The sequence below is a fragment of the Amblyraja radiata genome, chromosome 20 (genome assembly GCF_010909765.2).
Source record: "Amblyraja radiata isolate CabotCenter1 chromosome 20, sAmbRad1.1.pri, whole genome shotgun sequence".
Lineage (NCBI taxonomy): Eukaryota > Metazoa > Chordata > Chondrichthyes > Rajiformes > Rajidae > Amblyraja > Amblyraja radiata.
Window position 1 is genome coordinate 13,743,779 of NC_045975.1, and position 23,168 is coordinate 13,766,946.

The 23,168-nt window shown below is 51.3% G+C and overlaps 1 protein-coding gene across 1 annotated transcript; it reads right to left on the reverse strand.

The window, feature by feature from the left end:
* Window positions 1–1,517: 1,517 nt before the first annotated feature.
* LOC116984625 lies at window positions 1,518–21,679 on the reverse strand. The gene is made up of 14 exons (XM_033038878.1): window positions 21,520–21,679; window positions 19,975–20,159; window positions 18,789–18,949; window positions 17,037–17,225; window positions 15,791–15,884; window positions 13,323–13,505; window positions 12,198–12,323; window positions 10,774–10,875; window positions 9,835–9,932; window positions 9,434–9,600; window positions 7,814–7,898; window positions 6,152–6,318; window positions 4,273–4,358; window positions 1,518–3,020 (listed from the first exon to the last, which is right to left on the reverse strand). The coding sequence occupies exons 2-14, from the start codon at window positions 20,071–20,073 to the stop codon at window positions 2,889–2,891; spliced, it is 1,689 nt and encodes a 562-aa protein (XP_032894769.1). The 5' UTR covers window positions 20,074–20,159; window positions 21,520–21,679; the 3' UTR covers window positions 1,518–2,888.
* Window positions 21,680–23,168: the final 1,489 nt, after the last annotated feature.

Sequence of the window (23,168 nt, forward strand, 5' to 3'; positions counted from 1 at the left end):
GTAAAGTTGTTGAGGGTGAGGACCAACTCCGCTAAGCGGAGGAGAGTGTCAGTGGCTGGGTATAGGTTGCTCCTCTGGTCGAGGAAGAACCGGAGGGCTCCGAGGCCATCCTGGTGGGGGATGGAGGTGTAGAGTGACCGGACATCCATGGTGAAGATGAGGGGGTTAGGGCCCAGAGAGTGGAATGCGTGGAGGCGGCGGAGAGTGTCTGAGGTGTCTAGAACATAGGTGGGGAGGGATTTGACCAAGGGGGATAGGATGGAGTCAAGGTATGTGGAGATGAGTTCGGTGGGGCACGAACACGCAGAGACAATGGGTCTGCCGGGAGAGCCGGGTTTGTGGATTTTGGGGAGAAGGTAAAAACGGGCCGTGCGGGGCTGGGGAACGATGAGGTTGGAAGCTTGGTCGGGCAGGGCGTGGGAATTGATGAAGTCGGCGATGGTGCTAGAAATGGTGGCCTGGTGCTCGTCAGTGGGGTCATGGTCCAAGGGTAAGTAGGAGGAGGTGTCCGAGAGTTGGTGCATGGCCTCAGCTTTGTAGAGATCGACGCGCCAGACTACCACGGCACCTCCCTTGTCGGCTGGTTTGATGACCCAATCTGGGTTTTTGCCGAGTGATTCAATGTTGCTGGAATATCGAAGGTACACAAAATTGCTGGGGAAACTCAGCGGGTGCAGCAGCATCTATGGAGCGAAGGAAATAGGCGACGTTTCGGGCCAAAACCCTTCTTCAGACTGATGGGGGGTGGGAGAAAGAAGGAAAAGGGGAGGAGGAGGGTGGGAGGAGACAGCTAGAGGGTTAAGGAAGGGGAGGAGACAGCAAGGGCTAGCAAAATTGGGAGAATTCAATGTTAATGCCATCCGGACGCAAGGTCCCCAGACGGAATATTTGCTGGAATATCGAAGGTACACAAAATTGCTGGGGAAACTCAGCGGGTGCAAATATATATATATAACCTTTTTTCTCATTTATTATATTGTTTACAGAGTACTAGTTTACATATTGTGTTGTACTGCTGCAAGTAAGAATGTCATTGTTCTGAATGGGATATATGACAATTGAACACTCTTGACTTTTGACTCTCTTCACCTCCCATCATCCATGCCCACATCCACATCAGCCCAGCACAAACCTCCGATGGTCTGAGATAAACACACCCGGCTTCCGACCCCAATCCGTGACTGGTAAATGTGACTGGAACCACTCTTAATGCAGAGCAACTCCACAAAGCAGAGTTCAATCTGTTTTAGTCTTCCAGTGTAAAAGACAATGTACAATGTCCCACCCCCACACACATCTTAACTCCCACCCCCTCCAGCATTCAAGACCAGATAGTAATTGAACCCTCAAGTTAATCCCAGAATCATCGACACCTCTCCCCTCTCAGCAACTCCAGCAGATATAACACCTGTCCATTTACCTCAGTTTTTCTCTCTGCAGAGATGCTGCCTGACCTGCTGAGTATTTTCTGCCCACCCAAAACAATATTTGGTAGAAATGTGAAACTCCCAAGATTTGCAATCGATTACTCAGTTTATTAGTATTGGTTTATTATTGCTACATGTACTGAGATACATTCAAAAACTATGCTTTGCATGTTATCCAGTCAAATCATACAATTGAAAGCACTAGAGGCCCACAAATATTTAACGGGAATTAAAAGAGCAAATATGCCAAGAGATTATAGGCAGCTGCAGGTTTAATAAGGTTGGCATGATAGAGGATTTAATATTTACAGTATAGAGTGGGGCTGTACTAGTGCGAAAGGTTTAGATGGGGTGGAATTTGTCAAATGTGTTCAGGAAAATTTCCTCAGACAATATGTAGAGGGCCCTACGCGGGAGAGAGCAAAGCTTGGACTGCTCTTAGAAAATTGGGAAGGACAAGTGACTGGTGTATTCATGGGTGAACCTTTTGGGACCAGCGACCACTGTTCTTTTAGCTTTAAGATAGTTATTGATAAAGACAGGGAGGGTCTGTTCTGATTTGGGGCAAGGCCAACTTTGATGGTATTAGACAGGAACTCGCTCAAGTTGAATTGGAGTGGATGGTTTGCAGGCAAAGGAACGTGTGGAAAGTGGGATGCTTTTTAAAGTGTGATGACCTCAGTTTGTGAAACTCATGTCCTGTTAGAGTGAAGGGCAAGACAGATGGGTGTAAGGAAACTTGGATGACCAGAGAAATTTAAGCTTTGGTCAGGAGAAAGGAAGAGAGATGGGACAGGTTTAGGCAAATGGGCTTATGTGTATTCCTGGAGGAGTTTCACAAACTGAGGAACATACTTAAGGAGGAAATCCGTAGGGCAAAAAGGGGACAGGAAATAGCTCTGCCAGATAATATTAAAAATTATATTGAGGGGAAAAGGATAACTAGGGAGAAAATGTGGCCCCTCTGAAACCAAAGCGATCATTTCTATGTCGGACTGCAGGAAATGAGGGAGGTGTTTAACGAGTATCCCTCCTTTGTATGATGGACTGGGCTATATCCACAACTCTTCAATTTCTTGCAGTTTTAGGCAGAGCTGGTGCCAAACCAAGCTGTGATGCGCCCGGATAGGATGCTTTCTCTTGTGTATCTGTAGAAGTTGGTAAGAGTTGTTGGGAGTAGTGTCGACCTGTCGGTGTGCTTTCTTGACCATAGCATCAATGTGGTTGGACCAGGACAGATTGTTGGCGATATTTACACCTGGGAACTTGAAGCTTAAATTACAAATCACCAATTTTAAATCACACAAAGTCAAACTCTGCTGGATACGGATAGAGCAGGAACTGGAGTGACAGTAGGGGTATGGGAGGGGGGTGCGGATTGCTATGTATCTTCCTGCCTGAGATGCGGATCCAGGGATGAAGAGGCTCCCCCCTCGCCCTCCCCCTCGCCCCAGCCCTGCCCTATCTCCTGGGCTGGAAGTCGGTGGTGATGAGGGGGTAGCTCATGAACCGGAGACCGTACTTGGAGCGAGCGATCCGGCGCCTCATCCTTCCCGTCAGCAGGCGGATCCTCTGTAACTGCATGGCTCCTGCCTGTGGGGAGGCGTAGAGTCATCAGACTGCGGGGACAGAGACCCATACTAACACCCCCACCGCACCACCCGAACACCTTCACTGCTCAACACTAGAGGCTCTGCCTAGTGTGCGCCACTCCATTCCGGAACAGCTGGGCCCCGCGGGAGGTGAATATATCCTCAATAAGGACTATTGACTATTTTACTGTGTTTTTGACTATTTTACTGTTGTAATGTTCTTTTTACAAACCATGTTCTCGGGGTATCTAAATCTAAATTTTATTAGTTATTTAAGTTATAACATCGGATGGAAGCTGCAAACCAAATCTCGTTGCGCTTATATGCGATGACAATAAAATATATTATTAAATTATTACTATTATTATTATTATTATTATTATAATAATAATAATAATAATTATTATTATTATTATTATTATTATTATTATTATAGTTACAGTATTTGAAAATTTAGTGTCTTAGATAATTTGGTGATTTTGTATTGTGGTGGTGGGTGTGTCATCATGGTTTTGGTTTGTAAATATAATTTTGTATCGTAATTTAATAAATTATTTTTGATTAAAAACAATGCGGGGCTCCCTCAGTACTGCCCCTCCCACAGTGCTGCGCTCCCTCAGTACTGCCCCTCCCACAGTGCTGAGCTCCCTCAGTACTGCCCCTCCCACAGTGCTGAGCTCCCTCAGTACTGCCCCTCCCACAGTGCTGCGCTCCCTCAGTACTGCCCCTCCCACAGTGCTGAGCTCCCTCAGTACTGCCCCTCCCACAGTGCTGCGCTCCCTCAGTACTGCCCCTCCCACAGTGCTGCGCTCCCTGCGGGCACCCTGAGGGAGTTCCGGGACCGCTGGGCTCCGCAGGGTGTTGAATGTATCCTCAATAAGGATTGTATCATAGGTGTATAGTAGTTTATTACATGTTTGTATTGTATTATGGTGGTGGGTTCTGGCTTGTTTTATTGTAGTGTAATATTATTTTTTAATAATTGAATAAATTTATTTAAAAAATAAAAAAATAAAAAAAAAATAAACAGTGCTGCGCTCCCTCAGTAAAGCCCCTCCCACAGTGCTGCGCTCCCTCAGTACAGCCCCTCCCACAGTGCTGCGCTCCCTCAGTCCTGCCCCTCCCACAGTGCTGCGCTCCCTCAGTACAGCCCCTCCCACAGTGCTGCGCTCCCTCAGTACTGCCCCTCCCACAGTGCTGCGCTCCCTCAGTCCTGCCCCTCCCACAGTCTTACCGTGCGTTCAGTAACTTACACTTGAAGTCAGTCCCTCTGCGCCATTCGACGGTCTGGACGTCGGGGACATTGACTGTGGACTGGACGATGTGGGGGTGTCCAGGGCTGCAGGTGAAGGGAGGCAGAGAAGTTAGCAACAGCCCCACTGTCCACAGACTCAACCTGTGACCGTGGTGATGGAAGGATCAGGGACAATGTGCCGGCTCTTAATAAGGACCTCACCCATCTCCTCTGGTACCAGGCAGACATTCCGTCATTTGTCCTAGAGTGGGCTCACCCTTTCCCCAGTTACCCTCTGGCTCTGATATATGCATAAGGATACTCCTTAAACCTACTTACTAAAGACATTACATGGTCTCTTTTATCCCTCCTAATTCTTTATTTAAGTTATTTCCTGCTTTACATTCCTCAAGGGCCTTGTCTGATTTCAGCTTCAGTTCACCTTACCTTTGCTTTGCGATTAAGCTTACAGTATATCTTGTCTTCCCAGGTTCCCGATCCTTGCCATCCTTACCCCTCATCCTCAGGAACATGCTGGTCCTGAATGCTGGTCAACTGGCCTTTGAGAGACTCCCGCATGTTCGATGTGGATTTGCTACTCGCTATCTATCGCTATTAATTAGTACAGGTGTCAGGGGTTACGGGGAGAAGGCAGGAGAATGGGGTTAGGAGGGAGAGATAGATCAGCCATGATTGAATGGTGGAGTAGACGATGGGCCGAATGGTCTAATTCTGCTCCTACCTCTTATGATCTTATCTCCTCTCTCCCCTTCCTGGTCTCATCAGGACCTACAGTCGGGTTTAACAAGCCCTGCTGGCAATAATTTCCCCACAACCTCTCCGTGCTTTCCCAGAAACCGCCCCCCTTCCCGGAGCTGTATAGAGTGGCCAAGCGCGCTGTCCTGAGACAGGGCCTTACACTCGCCGGTTTCCAGTCCTCTGCCCCCTCCTCCCCTGATGCGAGAGGAGAGGGGACAACAGGAAGATGAAAGCCTGCTCCACACCCCTCCCCCAGACCCCCCGCCCGCCCGCCCAGCCGACAACTCTGATAATACACTACAACAGCCTCGCCCACCCCTTCCAATTAGTTCAACCCAGGTAGAATGTAAAAACGGGTGTAATGCTGATGCTTTATAAGGCACTCATTGGGAGACCGCATTTAGAGTACCATGAGCAGTTTTGGGTCCATTTTCTGAGGAAGGATATGCTGGCATTGGAGAGGGTCCAGAGGAGGTTTACAAGAATGATCCCGAGGATGGCTGGGTTAACGTATGATAAGTGTTTGATGGCACTGGGCCTGTACTCGCTGGAGTTTAGAAGAATGAGTGGGGATCTCATTGACACTTTCCAGATAGTGAATGGGCCTGGATAGAGTGGATGTGGAGAAGATGTTTCCATAAGTGGGAGAGTCTAGGACCAGAGGCCATAGCCTCAGGATAAAAGGGCGTATCTTTAGAAAGGAGATGAGGAAGAATTTCTTTAGTCAGAGGGAGGTGAATCTGGAATTCATTGCCATAGAAGGCTGTGGAGGCCAGGTCATTGGGTATTTTTGAAGCATAGATTGATAGATTCTTGATTAGTACGGGTGTCAGAGGTAATGAGGAGAAGGCAGGAGAATGGGGTTGAGAGGGAAAAGATAGATCAGCCACGATTGAACGGCAGAATAGACCTGATGGGCTGAATGCCCTAATTCTGCTCCTATGACTTATGAACCTCCTCACCAGGTCCCTTTACCGCCAGCGCTGTGACTTGGTCAACTCTGGTGACCTGTCGCTCTTTTAGACATCGCCCCTGGGACCCTGGAGAGGGGCGAGTGTTTGGGAGAGTCAGGGCGGTGAGAGCTCGCGGACTGATGGGCACTGGCACAGAGCCAGGTGAGGGGTGGGGAAGGGGCGCACCTGGTAGGGAGTCCGGCGGCAGCGACCTCACGCTGGACTGGATGTAGGTTCCGACGTCGGACTCGGTGGAGCTGTGGGAGCCGGGGCTGCTCCAGTCCGAGAGGCTGCAGTTGTCCGACTGAGGACGGTCATCTTCAGCGCGGGGCCGAGCGGAGCGACATCTCCCCCTGGCGTCAGAGCAGACAAGAGTGTTACAGGTAACAGACAACGTGCAGTGTTGTGTTCAGGTTTGGTCACCCTGCTGTAGGAAAGAAGCCATTATGCTGGAAAGAGAGCAGAGAAGATTTACAAGGATGTTGCCAGGACTCGAGGCCCTGAGCTATCGGGAGAGGCTGGTGCAGACCAGGACCTTGATGTGCGGGAGGCTGAGGGGAGATCTTATAGAGCTGTATAAAATCATGAGGGGAATAGATATGGTCTTTTTCCTAGGATAGAGGAAGCCAGAACTGGAGGGCATATGTTTAAAGGTGAGATGGGAAAGATTTAATAGGAACCTGAGGCATCTTTTTCACACAGACAGTGGTGGGTATATGGAACAAGCAGACAGAGGAAGTAGTTGAGGCAGGTCCAAGAACACCATTTAAAAGACACAGTTAGGTAAACGGTAATGCCCCTGTCCCACTTAGGAAACCTGAACAGAAACCTCTGGAGACTTTGCGCCCCACCCAAGGTTTCCGTGAGGTTCCCGGAGGTTTTTGTCAGTCTCCCTACCTGCTTCCACTACCTGCAACCTCCGGCAACCACCTGCAACCTCCGGGAACCGCACGGAAATCTTGGGTGGGGCGCAAAGTCTCCAGAGGTTTCCCGTTCAGGTTTCCTAAGTGGGACAGGGGCATAGGGAAAGGTTTGGTGGGATAGGGGCCAAACGCAGGCAGATGGGAAAAGCTTTTATGGGGCATCTTGGTGGGTATGGACAAGTTGGGCAGAAGGCCTGTTTAGTTTAGTTCAGAGATACAGCATGGAAACAGGCCCTTTGGCCCACTGTGTCCACGCCGTCCGAGTCCGAGTTTGCACACTCCCCATGCAACATCTCCTCAGAATGCATGGAAATGTAGACAAGCGTAGGCCCCAGTATTCAGCTATGCCCAGACTCAGCCCTGGTGTGCCATGTGTCCCAGTCTTTCCACCCCAATCAATGGAGTGATCCAACAAATGTACCAATCACAGCAGCGAGACCAAACTCAGGCACCGATAACAGCGTAGAGATCCAACTAATGTACCAATAACAGCAGAGAGATCCAACTAATGCACCAATCAATGCAGCCAGATCAAACTAATGCACCAATCATGGAGAGATCCAACAGATACCAATCGCAGAGAGAAAGCGAGCGAGAGAGAACCAACGGTTGCACCAATAACGGAGAAGAGATCCAATAAATGTACCAACCCAGAGGACAGATCACACAGATGCACCAATCACAGTGGAGAGATCCCACTAATGCACCAATCACAGCAGAGAGATCCCACTAATGCACCAATCACAGTGGAGAGATCCCACTAATGCACCAATCACAGCAGAGAGATCCCACTAATGCACCAATCATAGCAGAGAGATCCCACTAATGCACCAATCGTGGAGAGTTACACGCAGCCCACCACCAGCGGGGCAGTGAGTTGGGGCTGAGTGGTGCCCAGGCCCTGGGCTGTGCCACAGGATGTTACCTGGCCAGGGCTCGGTCATCCATCCCCACGAGACCTGACAGAATCTGTCTCTCCTCTGCCGCAGATTCCCGAGGTGTGGGCGAGTCTGTTAAAACAGCTGGGTGTGACTACGAGAACCATTAGAAATCTACAGTAGGTGTCGTGTGTGATGTTGTTTGTGGGAAGGAACTGCTGGTTCTGGTTTACACTGAAGATAGGCACAAAATGCTGGAGCAACTCAGCGGGACAGGCAGCATCTCTCGAGAGAAGGAATGGGTAATGTTTCAGGTTGAGACCCTTCTTTAGATGTCTGAAAGGGGTCTCGACCCAAAACATCACCTATTTCTTCTCTCTAGAGATGCTACCTGTCCCGATGAGTTACTTCAGCTTTTTGTGTCTATCTTCGTGTCATGATAATGTTGGTCAGTGGCCTTTGGGTATGATCCGTATGCCCGTGTGCTCTCCGCATTGTGAGTGCTGCATGGGTGCTGCATGGGTGCCTGTGCAGTGATTAATTATGTGGTTTAATTCACAGTCCCCTCAGTATGTCAGGGTGACACTGGAACAACAAGGCATACCCCAGGGAAAGCCGCAGAGCTCCGCGGAATTCACTCTGAGGAGGACATTGAGGGACAGTTTCTGTCTCAGTGCACTCTATGTCCTGGGATGCCTCTGCCAGGACTGGCGACCATGTTCTAACAGTGCACTATTTGACTGTAGAGGCTTCACACTGCATCGGACTCGCCTTCATTAAACTCAGGAACACCTCACCAGAACAGTCGAACCTGGATGCTGTTATCATCCATAAGGGTGTCAGGGTTTATGGGGAGAAGGCAGGAGAATGGGGTTGAGAGGGAAAGATGGTTCAGCCATGATTGAATGGCAGAGTAGACTTGATGGGCTGAGTGGCCTTATCCTGCTCCTAGAACCTATGAACATCACTCCAAGTGAGACTTTGGAAGTTTGTTGATAGCTGTTGGCACAGATTGAGATTGAACCGTGGGCCCAGTCCTTGATGACAGGTCCCCTGGCCTTCTCTACGCTGGTGTCGTTTACCAATGTGATTCAGGGCAAACCTCCTTCCCCAGAGCACAGGCAGAGTGCAGAGCTCACTCACGAGGAGGGGTCGAGGGGACAAGCTCTGGGTGAACACAAGAAGCCCCTGTAACTTCTGACTTATTCCTTGTAGTTGGTGGAGAAGACGTGGGGTGTCAGGATGTGGGTCACTCCCCACAGGCTCCCCTGCCTCTGACATTCTATGTGGCAACAGGATACATGGGGTGTCTGTGTGTGAAAGTCTCTTTCCATTTAGCGTTTGCCTGAGTTATGTCCACAGTCCAGTCAGGGCGGCACGGTGGCGCAGCGGTAGAGTTGCTGCCTTACAGAGTTTGTACGTTCTCCCCGTGAACGCGTGGGTTTTCTCCGGATGCTCCGGTTTCCTCCCACACTCGAAAGACGTACCGGGTTGTAGGCTAATTGGCTTGGTAAAACTGTAAATTGTCCCCAGCGTGTGTGCGATAGTGTTAGTGCGCGGGGATCGCTGGTCGACGCGGACCTGGTGGGCCGAAACAAAACTAAAAAAAGTCCCTGCATTGAGCCAGGAGGTTGGAGCAGATGTTTTTTCCAGATGTTAGCACTCACCTGCAGCCCATGCCACAAAGTGCAGACCTTCTCTCCCAATATTAGGGACTCGTCTCTCCGTCCTCCTCTCCCCTCTCTCCCCCTCCGTGGAATGAGGGGTCCTCTCCATGGACACTCCTTGCCGAGGGCAATCCTCACCGGGGCATTCGGGCAACGGGCTGGCTGGCCTGGAGTAGCAGAGGGGGAGCGGGTGAGAAGAGGGAGGCTGGACAGGGGGCTCCTGACTCACACTCTGCCCCTAATCCACCCTGATCAGAGGGGGTGAGGGAGGTGGGATGTAGGGGCCTGAGGGGGTGACAGACAAGGAGGGGGTTAGGGGAACAGGGTGGAGGGTTTGTAGGTATTCCTCGGAGGTTGGGATAGGGGAAGGAGATGTCCCTTCAGGCTCCTCGCCTGCCTACCTGCTCTCCACATCAGCCTGCAGCGTAGTCACCTCCTCCTCCTTGTCCTCCTCTCCCACCGGCCTCGGCTGCCCTTCACTCAGCCATCGCCACAAACCCTGCGCACAGGAACATCACCATCGATAACTCTCCTCCCGCCGGCTCTCACTCCCCCGCAGGTCCGGGCATCGGTGTCACTGGAGCCAGGGCAGGCACAGGGAGGACCTGCCTCTGTGCTGTGACTCTCTCAGTCACACACTGTATAATACCTCTGTGACTTTCTCAGTCAGACCCCACACTCTGTGTACACCTCTGTGACTCTCAGTCACACACTGTGTATACCTCTGTGACTCTCTCAGTCAGAGCCCAGAGACGGCAGGACTGGGGTACTGATTGTGGAGGATCAGCCATGATCACAGTGAATGGCAGTGCTGGCTCGAAGGGCCGAATGGCATTCTCCTGCGCCTATTGTCTATTGACTCTCTCAGTCAGACTGTGTACACCTCTGTGATTCTCTCAATCAGACACTGTGTACACCTTCAGTTTAGTTTAATTTGGTTTAGTTTAAAAATACAGCGTGGAAACAGACCCTTCGGTCCAGTGAATCCACACCGACCAGCGATCCCCATACACTAGCACTATCCTAACCACACTAGGGACATATCGAGGTGGGATCATTTGTGTTCTAACGGGCTAGCAGAGCAGGTTCGATGGGCCGAATGGCCAGCTCTTGCTTGTGTTTTTTTATGGCCTCGTAGGTTCGTTGTTTTAAATAGAGCCATGAATGATTGAGGGGGGAAGAGGCATGAAACACTTTGGGCCAGCCACTGTTTCCCAGTGGGGACAGCAGGAATCCCTGGAGTACTGTGGGATTTGCCAAGGTGCGTGTTGGTGGACAGAGGGGCCGGGTGTGGTATTTCAGACCGGGCGGTGATCCCTCGAGCGAGCCTGAGCCCTGACCTGCATCCTGTGCTCCAGCGCCTGCAGGCAGTGTTGACTGTGGCTGTGTTGCTGGTGAAACGCCTCCTCCAGCATCTGGCACTCCGCCTGCTCGCGGTGAACCTGCAACAGCGTCAGGAGTAGAAACATAGAACGTGTTTCAATCGTCACGTGTACCCACGACGGACATTCTCACTTGCTGCAGCTTAACAGGGCCCATAAGCGCAATAACACACAGATAAATATCTAACAATCAGCAGTACGATAAATCATCGTAATACTAGGTAACGTGATAATCGTAATACTAGTGGCGGCACGATGGCGCGGCGGTAGAGTTGTTCCCTAAAGGGCCTGTCCCACTTTCACGACCTAATTCACGATGTCTGCCGAGTTTGCCCTTGACTCATACTCGCAGCATGGTCGTCACAGGGTCGTAGGTAGGTCGTAGGTAGGTCATAGGAGGTCGTAGGTAGGTCGTGATGCTAGTCGTAGGTACTCGTGGCATCAAGTAGATCGGGGCGTTTTTCTAGCCTGATGAAAAATGTCCACGAGTAAAAACGGTCGTGAATTAGGTCGTGAAAGTGGGACAGGCCCTTAACAGCGCCAGAGACCTGGGTTCGATCCTGACTATGGGCGCTGTCTGTAAGGAGTTCGTATGTTCTACCAGTGACCGCATGGGTTTTCTCCGGGTGCTCCAGTTTCCTCCCACACTCCAAAGTCGTACAAATAGACCTACAGCTTTGTAGGTTAATTGGTTTCGCCAAAATTGTAAATTGTCCCCAGTGTGTAGGAGAGTGCTAGGTGCTGGGCACCGACTCAATGGGCCGAAGGACCTGTTTCGACGCTGTATCTCTAAAGTCTAAAGTAAAGTAACTATAATAACTATAATAGTGCAAAACGAATGTCGGAATAGAGTCAATATGAATCTTGATGCTCAGGTCTGCCGCACAATGATAGGGTTACATCGCACAGAAAGAGGTCATTTGGCCCATCCACCGGTGGTGGCCCTTGGAAAGTGTCTCCCCACATTCCCAGTTTCCCGGTGCCCTGCACCATTGCCCTCCTCGCCTGCACTATGAATGCCCCCTTGTCGTATCCAGCAGAGTGTGGGGCTGGCTGGAGCTCTGGGATGGAGCTCTGGGCTGGAGCTCTGTGGCTGGAGCTCTGGGATGGAGTTCTAGGCTGGAGCTCTGTGGCTGGAGCTCTAGGCTGGAGCGGTGGGGCTGGAGCTCTGGGCTGGAGCTCTGGGGTTGGAGCTCTGGGCTGGGGCTCTGGGCTGGATAGCTGGGGTTGGAGCTCTGGGTCTGGAGCTCTGGGTCTGGAGCTCTGGGCTGGAGAGCTGGGGTTGGGGCGCTCGGCTGGAACTCTGGGCTGGAACTCTGGGCTGGAACTCTGGGCTGGAGCACTGGGGCTGGAGTTCTGGGGCCGTAGCACTGGTTACCCACCTGGCGCCGCAGGCTGGCAGCGTGGTTCCCCAGTACCTCGCAGCACTGCCGCAGCTGCTGGCGCTCACAGCGCGCCTGATCCAACAACAGCCGCTCGCCGGTCCGCAGGGCACCCAGCGTTGCCACCTGACCGGGGGAGAGGACGTCGTTAACACCGGGGACACCACGAGCAGGGTCACCTCCCGTTCACCGACACCGACAGGGCAGCCCTTGTGTGACACTGAGGAAGCCCAACACTGCTGTCCGATGGGTCAGTAACGAGTTGAGGGAAGGCAATGTTGGGAGAATAATCAAGGATAGGAAAAGTTTATAGGGATGTGGGACAAATGTGGGACTAGTGTAGATGGGGCATCTTGGACTCTAAAAAATGTTCATAAATTCATAGGTTATATGAGCAGAATTAGGCCATTTCACCCATCGAGTCTACTCTGCCATTCAATCATGGCTGATCTATCTCTCCCTCTCATGCCTACTCCCCTGACACCCATACTAATCAAGAATCTGTCAATCTCCGCCTTAAATCTCCGCACCAGCCCAGCTGTTGTGCTACAGCAAGAATTGTATCGTTCTATCCAGGATGTGAGAATAAAGCACTCTTGACATAAAAAATATCCATTGACTTGGCCTCCACAGCCTTCTGTCACAATGAATTCCACAGATTCACCACCCTCTGACTAAAGAAATTCCTCCTCATCTCCTCTCTACATCCTTTTATTCTGAGGGGATTAAATGGGATTAATGTAGGATTAGTGTGGACGGGTGTGAGGGTTGGGCCTGTTTCTGTGCCCTGTGTCTCCCTGAACTCAATGGCATCGCTGGTCTACCCATGCCCCTCACAATCTTGTACACCTCAACAAGATCACCCCTCTGCTTCCTATGCGCCAAAGTCTGTCCAACCTCTCCCTACAATTCCCTACAACTGAAGCTCGCAAGTCCGGGTAACAACTTGGTGAATCACTTCTGCATCCTCTCCAATGTATCCGGTGAAGGCGTGAAAGGCGTGTGCAGGGCATCAGTGATCCAAGCCAGGCATCTCGAAGGGTGTGCCCACTCCCGGTGCCCAGTGTGACTCTACATACCATTTAAGATGTACCGCGCTACAAAGTGAGTGAGCTTTTTCCGTACACTTTGATCGTAGGCCTGTGTGACGTTCTCCTGAAACACGCTCTCCTCAGCTTCCGCCATCACTCTCAGGCTTCCACCGATGTTTTCCAAGGCTGCCTGGCCGCATTCCGTGCCCAGGTTCTGCTCGAGCTGACAGACTCCCACCCTCGTCCTCTCCACTGCATCGCTCATGGAGTTCAGGTCCTGTTGGCAGAGGAGAGCCTGAGGCATCGAAGATTCACCGGATCGCACATCCGACAAAACAGCCCAGCCCAGCAAGCGCCACTCGCTCCCTCCCACCATCAGCAGGGATACGCAGAACATACAACAGTACAGTGTAGGATGGAACTGCAGATGCTGTAGATAACCGAAGATATAGACACAAAAAGCTGGAGTAATTCAGGCAGAATATCTGGACAAAAGGAATGGGTGACGTTTCGTGTCGAGACCCTTCTTCAGACTAATGTCAGGGGAGAGGGAGATACATAGATAAGGAAGTATAAGGTGTGAAAACAAGACAAAGAGAATGTGGATCAAGGACATGTAGAATAGATCATTGTTAGTTGGGAGAAGATCTCAGGCAAGCACTGAGATAACAAACGTGGCTGTGGTAGCGAGTCAGGGTTAAAACATGGTCGTAGAGTCGGAGAGCCGGAGCAGCGAGAGAAGAGGTCCTTCAGCCCATAATGTCTGTGACAAACATGATGCCAGGATCAACTCTTATCTGCCTGCTCATAATCCACACACCCTCCATTCACTGCATCGCCACTAAAAACCTCTTAAATGCTACTGTCATGTCTGCCTTAACCACCAGTTCTGGCAGCACTTTCCATGTACCCACCACCTTCTGTGTGAAGAACTTGCTCTGCCCTTCTCCTTTAAGCTTTGCCCCTCTCAGCTTAAAGCTATGCCCTCTAGTATCTGATCTTTGCATCCTCGGAAAAATGTTCTGACTACACCTTTCATAATTTTATATGCGTATCAGATCTTACCTCATCCTCTGGCATTCCAGAGAAAATAATCCAAGTCTGTCTAACCTCTCCCTGTAGCTAATACCTCAATGCATGCATTATTCAGGTAAACCTCCTTGGTTTCTAAAGCCTCCGCAAGCTTCCTGTAATGAGGTGACCAGAAATGCACACTACTCCAAATGAATCCTAACCAAAGTACCATAAATCTACATCATGACTTCCTGACTTTTATGTTCAATGCCCTGGCTGATGAAGACACGCATACCATACGTCTCCTTTATCACTCTGTCTATTTGTGTTGCCACTTTCAGAGAGTGTTCACATCTATTGCTGATCACTCATTGCACTTTGAGCGAGTTGCTTGCAAAGGTAGAGCAGTGGCAATGCCAGACACTCACCCCTTGATACAGCCCAACGGCCCAGAGAGGCGTTGAAATCTCAGAGGTGAGGCGAGAGTGACTGCCCTTGACATCTCAGCAGCATTTGACTAGGAGTGGAATCAGAGTGCCCTGGTATACCGAAGCTTCCAAGAGGTAACACTCTGGGTGTTGGGGTCGGATATTGAGCAGGGGAAGGACGAACTGAAGAAGGGTCTCGACCTGAAACACATCACCCATTCCTTGTCTCCAGACATGCTCCCTGACCCGCTGAGTTACTGCAGCATTGTGTTCCTATCTTTGGTGTAAACCAGCATCTGCAGTTTCTTCTAACACATTGAACAGAGGAAGATGGATGCGGTGGCTAGAGGCCACTCATCCTAACTCAGGACATTACTGCAGGAGTTCCTCGGGGTCCTGGGGCAAACCATCTTCATCTGCTCCATCACTGACCTGCCACGCTTTGTCCTGCCTCTCTCTCTCTTCCAGATTTCATTTCCCTCCAACTCCCTACAATCAGTCTGAAGAAGCGTCCCTACCCAAAACTTCACTTATCCATGTTCTCCAGAGATGCTGCCTGACCCATTTGAGTTACTTCATCACTCCACTCTTTTTCTGGCATTGCCACAACAACTACCGGACAATGTCATCTCCAACATAGAGTCCACAGACATGCTGGTTTAGATGGAAGATTGCCCACATCGTCCAACATGTCCCAGCTACACTAATCCCACCTGCCTGCGTTTGGTCCACATTCTTCCAAATCTGTCCTATCCATGTACCAACCCTGTCCTATCCATGCCTTACTGCGCCAGAGAGGGACATGGGTCAAATGCAGGCAGGTGGGACTAGTGAAGATGGGATATAGACACAAAAAGCTGGAGTAACTCAGCGGAACAGGCAGCATCACTGGAGAGAAGGAATGGTTGACGTTTCCGAGTCGAGACCTTTCTTCAGACAGACGTTTCCATGGCCATGTTGGCCAGAGTGGGCAAGTTGGGCCGAAGGGCCTATTTGCACGGTGTAAAACTATGACTCTATGACAGTGAGGGATGGCAATAACTGCTGTTCATGCCAGCGACAGAAGGAATGGTGAAGGGTGAACAGAAGGAGGTGTAGCATCAGTGGCGGGCAGGCTGACCTGGGCATGCTGTGCTCCCTGTCTCTCCAGTCGCTGGCTCAGCTGTTGGACGTGCTGCTGGAGTTGGGCGTTCTGTGCGGCTTCTTCTTCACACCTTATCCAAGAGAATGTTCCAGAAGGTTCAGCAGGACACTCAGTATCACCATTATAGGGGGGGTTGCACGTAAGGTCACTGGGTCATAGGGCTTGACGCACGGAGCCGCTCAATCCATCTGGAGGACATTGCAACTTCTGGTATATGTTGTTAATACACGAAACGCGTACTTTCCTACCTGTTAAAAACCGCCAACATGTTGAATTTTTGCGCTGTAAAAAATTGTGGAAATCGGGGTAAGCGTGAGAGACATGTACCCAACTTCAAAATTCCAAAAGTGAAGCGAAATGAAGGTAAAGAGAAGCGAGAGGTGAAGGGACAACAACAGATAAAGTGCTTGGCGAACATTGGCCGTGCAGATATTGAGATTGAAAATATTGGGAATTGTTGCGTTTGCTCACTGCATTTCATCAAGAGTAAGGCATTATTTGTGTTTTTTCTTGATTGGTATCTAAAAAGTCTCAGAAGTGATCAATCTGGCTATAAATTTTGCCTCAGAGGCGTTTTCTTTTTGTATGTAAAAACCCACTTGAGATCCATGGGTGATTTTAACATTTTACAGCCAGATTTATCACTTCTGAAACTTTTTAGATGCCAAAGGAATCAAGAAAAAACACAAATAATGCCTTACTGTTGATGAAATGTAGTGAGCAAACGGCCAATGGTCACCAAGCACTTTGGCTGTTGTTGTCCCTTCAGCTCTCGTTTCTATCTACCATCATTTCTCCTCACGTTTGGACTTCTGAAGTAGGATAAATGTCTCTCACGCTTATCCCGATTTCCATAATTATTTTGAAGCGCAAAAATTGACAATTTCGGCGGGTTTTAACGCGCCCGCTACGCTGGCAGCAATGGTCAGTGCCTACCTGCAGTTCATCGCGTGTAATCCAGTTGGCATAGCGTAGCAACATTATGGGTCAAGGGTCGTGACCCGACTGCCGTGCAACCTCCCTATGCGCAGTCAACGAGAAAATAAACACACCCCCAACCGTGCACAGCGAGCAGTCCAACCGTTCAATACTGAGGGAGCGCCGCACTGTGGGAGGGGCAGGTGAGGGAGCGCCGCACTCTGTGATGGGTGGGTACGGGGTTTGTCTGTCCTGATGCCCCTCACCCCGGGGGTTGGGAGGTGGGGTACTGACTGTCTCTCACATTGTCTGTAGATCCCGGAGTCTGCTCCTCGCGGTGTGCACCTCGCTCCACGCCAGCGCTGTCTGGGCAGAGAGCGGCGGCTCCTGGCGACGAGCGGCAAGGAGCTCGGCCTCCGTCTCCACCAGCCGTCCTCTCACCCTCCGCACCTCCTGCCTCGTCCACTCCAGCGCTCCCTCCAGGGAAGGCAGCCTGAGAATCACAGGCCATGTTATTGTGCTGGGGCTGGAGACAGTGGTCTCTGTTCCTTCCCCACAGTGCTCCCCTGACCCTCCTGGCTGCTCCCGACCCCCCCCCCCCCCCCCACACCAGAGGCAGGGAGAGAGGGATCCTCTGGTCACTTGTGATCTAAAAGACACTTGGGCAGGTACATGGATAGGAAAGGTTGTAAGAAATATGGGACAAACATGGGCAACTGGGACTCGCTTCGATGGGGCATCTTGGTGAAAGACGTTCTTTGGTCTGCCTGAAACCTATTGGTCTATCCAGCACAGTGACACAGCGGTAGAGTTGCTGCCTTACAGCGCCAGAGACCCTGGTTCAATCCTGACTACAGGTTCTGTCTGTATGGAGTTGGTATGTTCTCCCTGTGACCGTATGGGTTTTCTCCGGGTGCTCTGGTTTCCTCCCACAACTCCAAAGCCGTGCGTGTTTGTAGGTTAAATGGCATTAGTAAAAGGAAGATTGTCCCTAGTGTGTAGGATAGTGCTAGCGTTCGTGGATCATTGGTCAGTACAGACTCTGGGCCAACGGGCCTGTTTACTTACTTGTATCTCTAAAGTCTAAAGAGATGAGGGTTGGGGAGAGGGCAGTGTGGCATTACTCAGCTGGGTCTATAGGCTCCAGAGGCTGTGAAGCAACAACCCGGGCTGAGGAGCAGAGAATCCTAGTCACACAGCATGGAATCAGGCCCTTCGGCCCAACCCGTAGGTGCTGACAAAGATTCCCCCCCCCCCCCAAATATCCAGGATAAAGTATATATACAAAAAAACCCGGTGCAAACACCCTTCATACATCCTCAGTGCCTGTACAATTAATAGTGTCATGTTCGCATCTATCTTTAAACAAGGTGATGCACCTTCTCTTGTTTTAGGGATGTCCCCACTGGACTCTGCCCCTGTATGTCCAGCAGCAGAAGGACCCTTGACTGGTGTCCACTCTCACAAAGCCTTGGTGTTGTCAGCACCAAGCTTCAGTGCGTCCCTCAGCACATGCTCTTGCAGCCTGGAATGGGCCAGTCGGCAACAATTCGCTGTGTTTAATTTAGATTTAGCTTTACATTTTTACTTTACTTTAGAGATACAGCGCGGTAACACTTCCTTCGGCCCACCGAGACCACACAGACCGGCGATCACCCGTACTCCAGCACAATCCTACACACTAGGGACAGTTTACAATTTACAGAAGCCAATTAACGCAGGGAGAATGTTTACACTCCGTACAGACACCACCCATAGTCAGGATCGAACCTGGGTCCCCGATGCTCTATCGCTGCGCCACTGTGACTCCCTCATTCTCCCGGTGTGACAGAGTGTGGAATTGGAGAAATCTCGGTCTCAGGGGACTGAGGCCCTTAAGGAGAAGTGGCCATGTCGCGGGGCTGGAAGCTGGAAGTATCCTGAGCTGATTCTGCTACCACCATCATCTATTGCAACCACTGATTGTTGCCGGATGCTTGTGTCCTTTTCAGGACGGATGATGTCAACATTTGAAACATGGAAGATGGACTGGAAAAAAGAAGGGGGACTGACACACCTTTGCTGGCAAAGCAAGGCCAGGAGATTGTTCTGCCCACTGTCTGACATGTCCAGTTTGGCGCCGTGCAGGAGTGTGTGGGGAGAGAGCTGGCCATGGAGGTACCATCTCTCCCCTCCTCTCTCCCCATTTGTCACTGGAGCAGTGCAGGAGCTGTCGCTCTGTGGGTTGGAGCGAGAGGATGGTTAGAGCTGGTGTAACCCCCCACCACCTGCCCCCACAAACCACCTCACCACTCTGCACAAACCCCCCACCTAACTACCCCACCCCCCCTCCCACCACCAAACTGCCCCCTCACCCAAGCTCCTCCACCAAACTACCTCCTCACCCTAACTACGAACCCCACCAGACCACCCCTCCCCCTCAAATTACCTCATCACCCATCTGCAACCACCCTCCCACCTCAAACCACCCTCCCTTCAAACCACCCCTCCCCACCAAACCACCCCTCCCTCACCAAACTATCCCTCCCCACCAAACCACCCCTCCCTCACCAAACTATCCCACCCCACGCCAAACTTCCCAATCCTCCCCACCAAACTACCCCCCCCCCCCCCCCCCATATGTCAAAATCCCACCGTTCCCTCAATATCCACGTGCCTGTCTAAAAGCCTCTTAAATGCTCCTTGCAACTACCTCCACCGAGGGGCTCATGTTGTCGACCTCCCCGCGGTGAGCCCCGTCAACTGACCTCAGTCAGGCGTACGACGACAAACAGAGACAGCAGCAGCGCCGCAGCTCGGCGCCAACACGGAGCGTGCGCCCTTTATAGGGTGGGCACCCACGGATGTCGAACTGGATGGCATCACCCTGCTGCAGACTTCTGCTGCCTCCACCATCACCCCTGGCAGTGTCGTCCAGGCCCCCACCTCCCTTTGTGTAAAAAAATACATCACGCTCATCTCCTTTAAACTTAGCCCCTCAGATTTTAAACGTTGCCCTCGACTCTTTGTCATTTCCCCCCTGGTTGTGTTTGTCTATCCTATCTATGCACTTACAATTTTATATACTTTGATCAGGTCCCCCTGCAACCTCTGGCACTACAGAGAAAACAATCCAAGTTTGTCCAATCTCTCCCTTATAGCTAATGCCCTCTAATCCAGGCGTCATTCTGGTAAACCCCTCCAAAGCCTCCACAACCTCCTTTAATGGGGTGACCCCATTGTGTTTGTGTCCACACTCTGACCTGTGCCTGTGGCTCTGGTGGGTGAGGGGATTCTGTGACCACCTCGGTCAGTCTGGGCATCGTCTCCCTCTGGTCTTGCCATGCACCGCGGGCAGCCATAACGGTGAACCCTCAGCGACGCCACTGGGAGCCGATCAGTGGAGTTCGCCGGATGTCACCGATGCCTCCTGGCTAATGGGGGGTTGCTGCGGAAACAAAGGAAACACAGCAAAATCCCACAAACTGGAGGATGCAGAACGGATCGACTGTTTCACAGACACTCCTCAGACCAACATCAGGCATAGACTCAATGCCGGTCCATCACGGGCCACAATCCCCACCCCCACCAACGAGAGCACCTACATGGGGCACTGCTTCAAGAAGGTGGTATCTATCATCAGGGATCCCCACCATCGGGGTCATGCCCTCCTCTCACTGCTACCTTCGGGCAGGAGGTACAGAAGCCTGAAGTCCCACACCACCAGGTTCAGGACCAGCTACTTTCCAATTACCATCAGGTTCTACAACCAACCCGAAGACTACCTCAGCAACGGAACACCACAGACCCACTTATTGCATTATTGTGGACTATTTGAAATTTGCTCCGTTTTTGCCCTCCCAGAGTGCGGTGCTCCCTCAGTACTACCCCTCCCACAGTGCGGAACTCCCTCAGTACTACCCATCCCAGTGGAGGTCTCTCTATAAGGGATTCTTCCCCCTTTACATCGGGGACCTGGGATGGAGAGTGTTGCACATGGCTGTGGCCTGCAACAGGTACTTGAGCCGGTTCACGGACTCGCCAGCCACCTGTCACATCTGCGGCGAGTAAGAGACCGTGTTCCACTTGTACATGTAGTGTGAGAGGTTGCAGTCCCTGTTCGACTATCTGAAGGGACTGTTCCTCAAATTTTGGTTACATTTTAAGCCCCACACTCCTGATATTTGGGCATCCGGTACAGAGGGGGGAAGGTCGGGAGGGAGGGGGATCTCTCTGTCTGTCTGCTCCTGGGCCTGGCCAAGATGGTCATTTGTGGGTCCAGGCAGCGGGTGGTCGACGGCAGCACAGGGGTTGACTGCTGCCCCTTTTCCGGGTCCACGTCCTGCCAGCCTGTCCCTGGAGAGGGAACACGTGGTGTTCATGGGGACTTTGGAGGCCTTCCGTGAATGCTGGTCGCTGTGGGAGGTCGAGTGTTTTGTTGATAAAGTTGACGTTATATTAATTGGATGATGGTTTGTTTGTAAACTGTCAACATAGGCAGTCTTTGATTGTGTTAATACTCTATGTTTATTTTTATTTTTTGAATAAAAGTAGTTTCATAATTCAATAAATAAATAAATAGGTGCGGCGCGCCCACAGCCCCCCAGAGTGCTGTGTGAGGGAGCGCCGTGCTGTGGGAGAGGCTTTTATTGAATTAATGGCAAGATACTGTAATCCTCACCCTCCCTCATTCCCAGTCACTCCTGTTGCCCTACTTCCCTTTCCCTCACCCCCCCCCCCCCCCCCCACCCCCCTTGCTCCTTCACCTCCCCCTCCCCCGACCACCTGTTACTCCTCCCTCCACTCACCTCGCCTGTGTCCACTGCCCCGGGACTGCGATGGGACTTCCTGGATCTGGGTCACCTGGGCACCTGGTTTGTTTCCAATCGTCGCCATGGGGAACTCTGTTGCTGGGCAACAGCACAGGAGAAGCCATTGAAAGGAAGTGTGTAGGAAGGAACTGCAGACGCTGGTTTACGGCGAAGATAGTCACAAAATGCTGGAGTAACTCTGTGGGGCAGGCAGCATCACTGGAGAAAAAGGTGGCCCAGACCTGAAATGTCACCCATCCTTTTTCTCCAGTGATAATGCCTGACCGCCTGTGTTACTCCAGCACATTGTGCCGATCTATGGTATGAACCAGCATCTGCAGTTCCTTGTTTCTACATTCCTTCTAAACCATGTACCTGTCTTAATGTCATTTAAACAGTTCCTTGTTTCTACCTCCCCTCTAACCAATGTACCTGCCCAAATGTCTTCTAAATGTTGTTATTGTGCCTGCCTCAACTATATTCTCTGGCAGCTTGCTCCATGTACCCACCACTCTCTGTATGATAAAGTTGTCCCTCGGGTTCATAATCTTTCTCCTCTTACCTTAAAACAATGTCTATTTCTGATTCTCCTACCCTGGGTAAAAGGCTTTGCACATTCACCCTATTCATTCCTCTCATGATTTTATACACCTGTATAAGATCGCTCCTGAGGACCCCTTTAAATATTTCCCTTCTCACCTTAAAGCTCTGTCCTCTAGTTTTACACTCCCCTACCCTGGGGAATAGACTGTGGCTATTCACCGTGTGTGTGTCCCCCTAGCTAAACACTGTGCCGCCTGAGTGCCGAAAGGTGGTGCCGGTAAGTTAATCGTGGTTGAGGGAGCGTGCAGAGCAGCGATGACAAGAGGGAGAGTGGGTCACTCGGGCAGAAGAATGGATTTAATGAGCAGCTCCCTCGCCAGTAACGGGCAGTGTGCCAAGGTCAGGGGTCACCTGGCGGTGATGCCTTGTGTCTGGTGGCTGTGATGGGGTGAGGTCAGAGTACAGATGGCACCTCAGCAGAACAGCCCAGTACAGCCCTTACTGTAGAACATACCCCCGCTCCATGTCACCCGCACCCTCCACCCCCTGCTTCTCCCAGTGTGCCGTTCCCTCAGTACTGCCCCTCACAGAGTGCTGCCCCTCCCGCAGTGCGGAGTCTGCTTGAGTGTCTAGAAGGGCTGCTCCTTGCCTTCTGGCTGCACTTCACACCCACCGTCCTCATCTTTGGACACCCGGTGCATAAGGGAGAGGGTAGAGCAGAGGATATCCTGGTTGGGTTGTTCCTGGGCCTGGCCAAGCTGGCCATCCACGAGCCAGGCGGAAGAGGGCTCGGCTGCCTGCTTCTTTTCCGGGGTTACGTCCGTGCCCGGGTAGTTTTGAAGAGGGACAACGCGCTGTCCACGGGCATCCTGAGGGGTTTCTGGGACCGTCAGGCGCCGCGGGGGGTGGAATGTATCCTTGACAAGGATTGTGAAATATTTATTTCGTATTCAGTATTTAAGAATATTTGTTCTACTTTGCATTATGGTGGTGGGTGTGTTTGTATTGTACATGTTATTTTTTGTAAAGAATTGATATAAATTAGTTTTGGTAAAAAGAAAGCAGAGCGACGCTCCCTCAGTCCCACCTTCCCCCAGTCACTG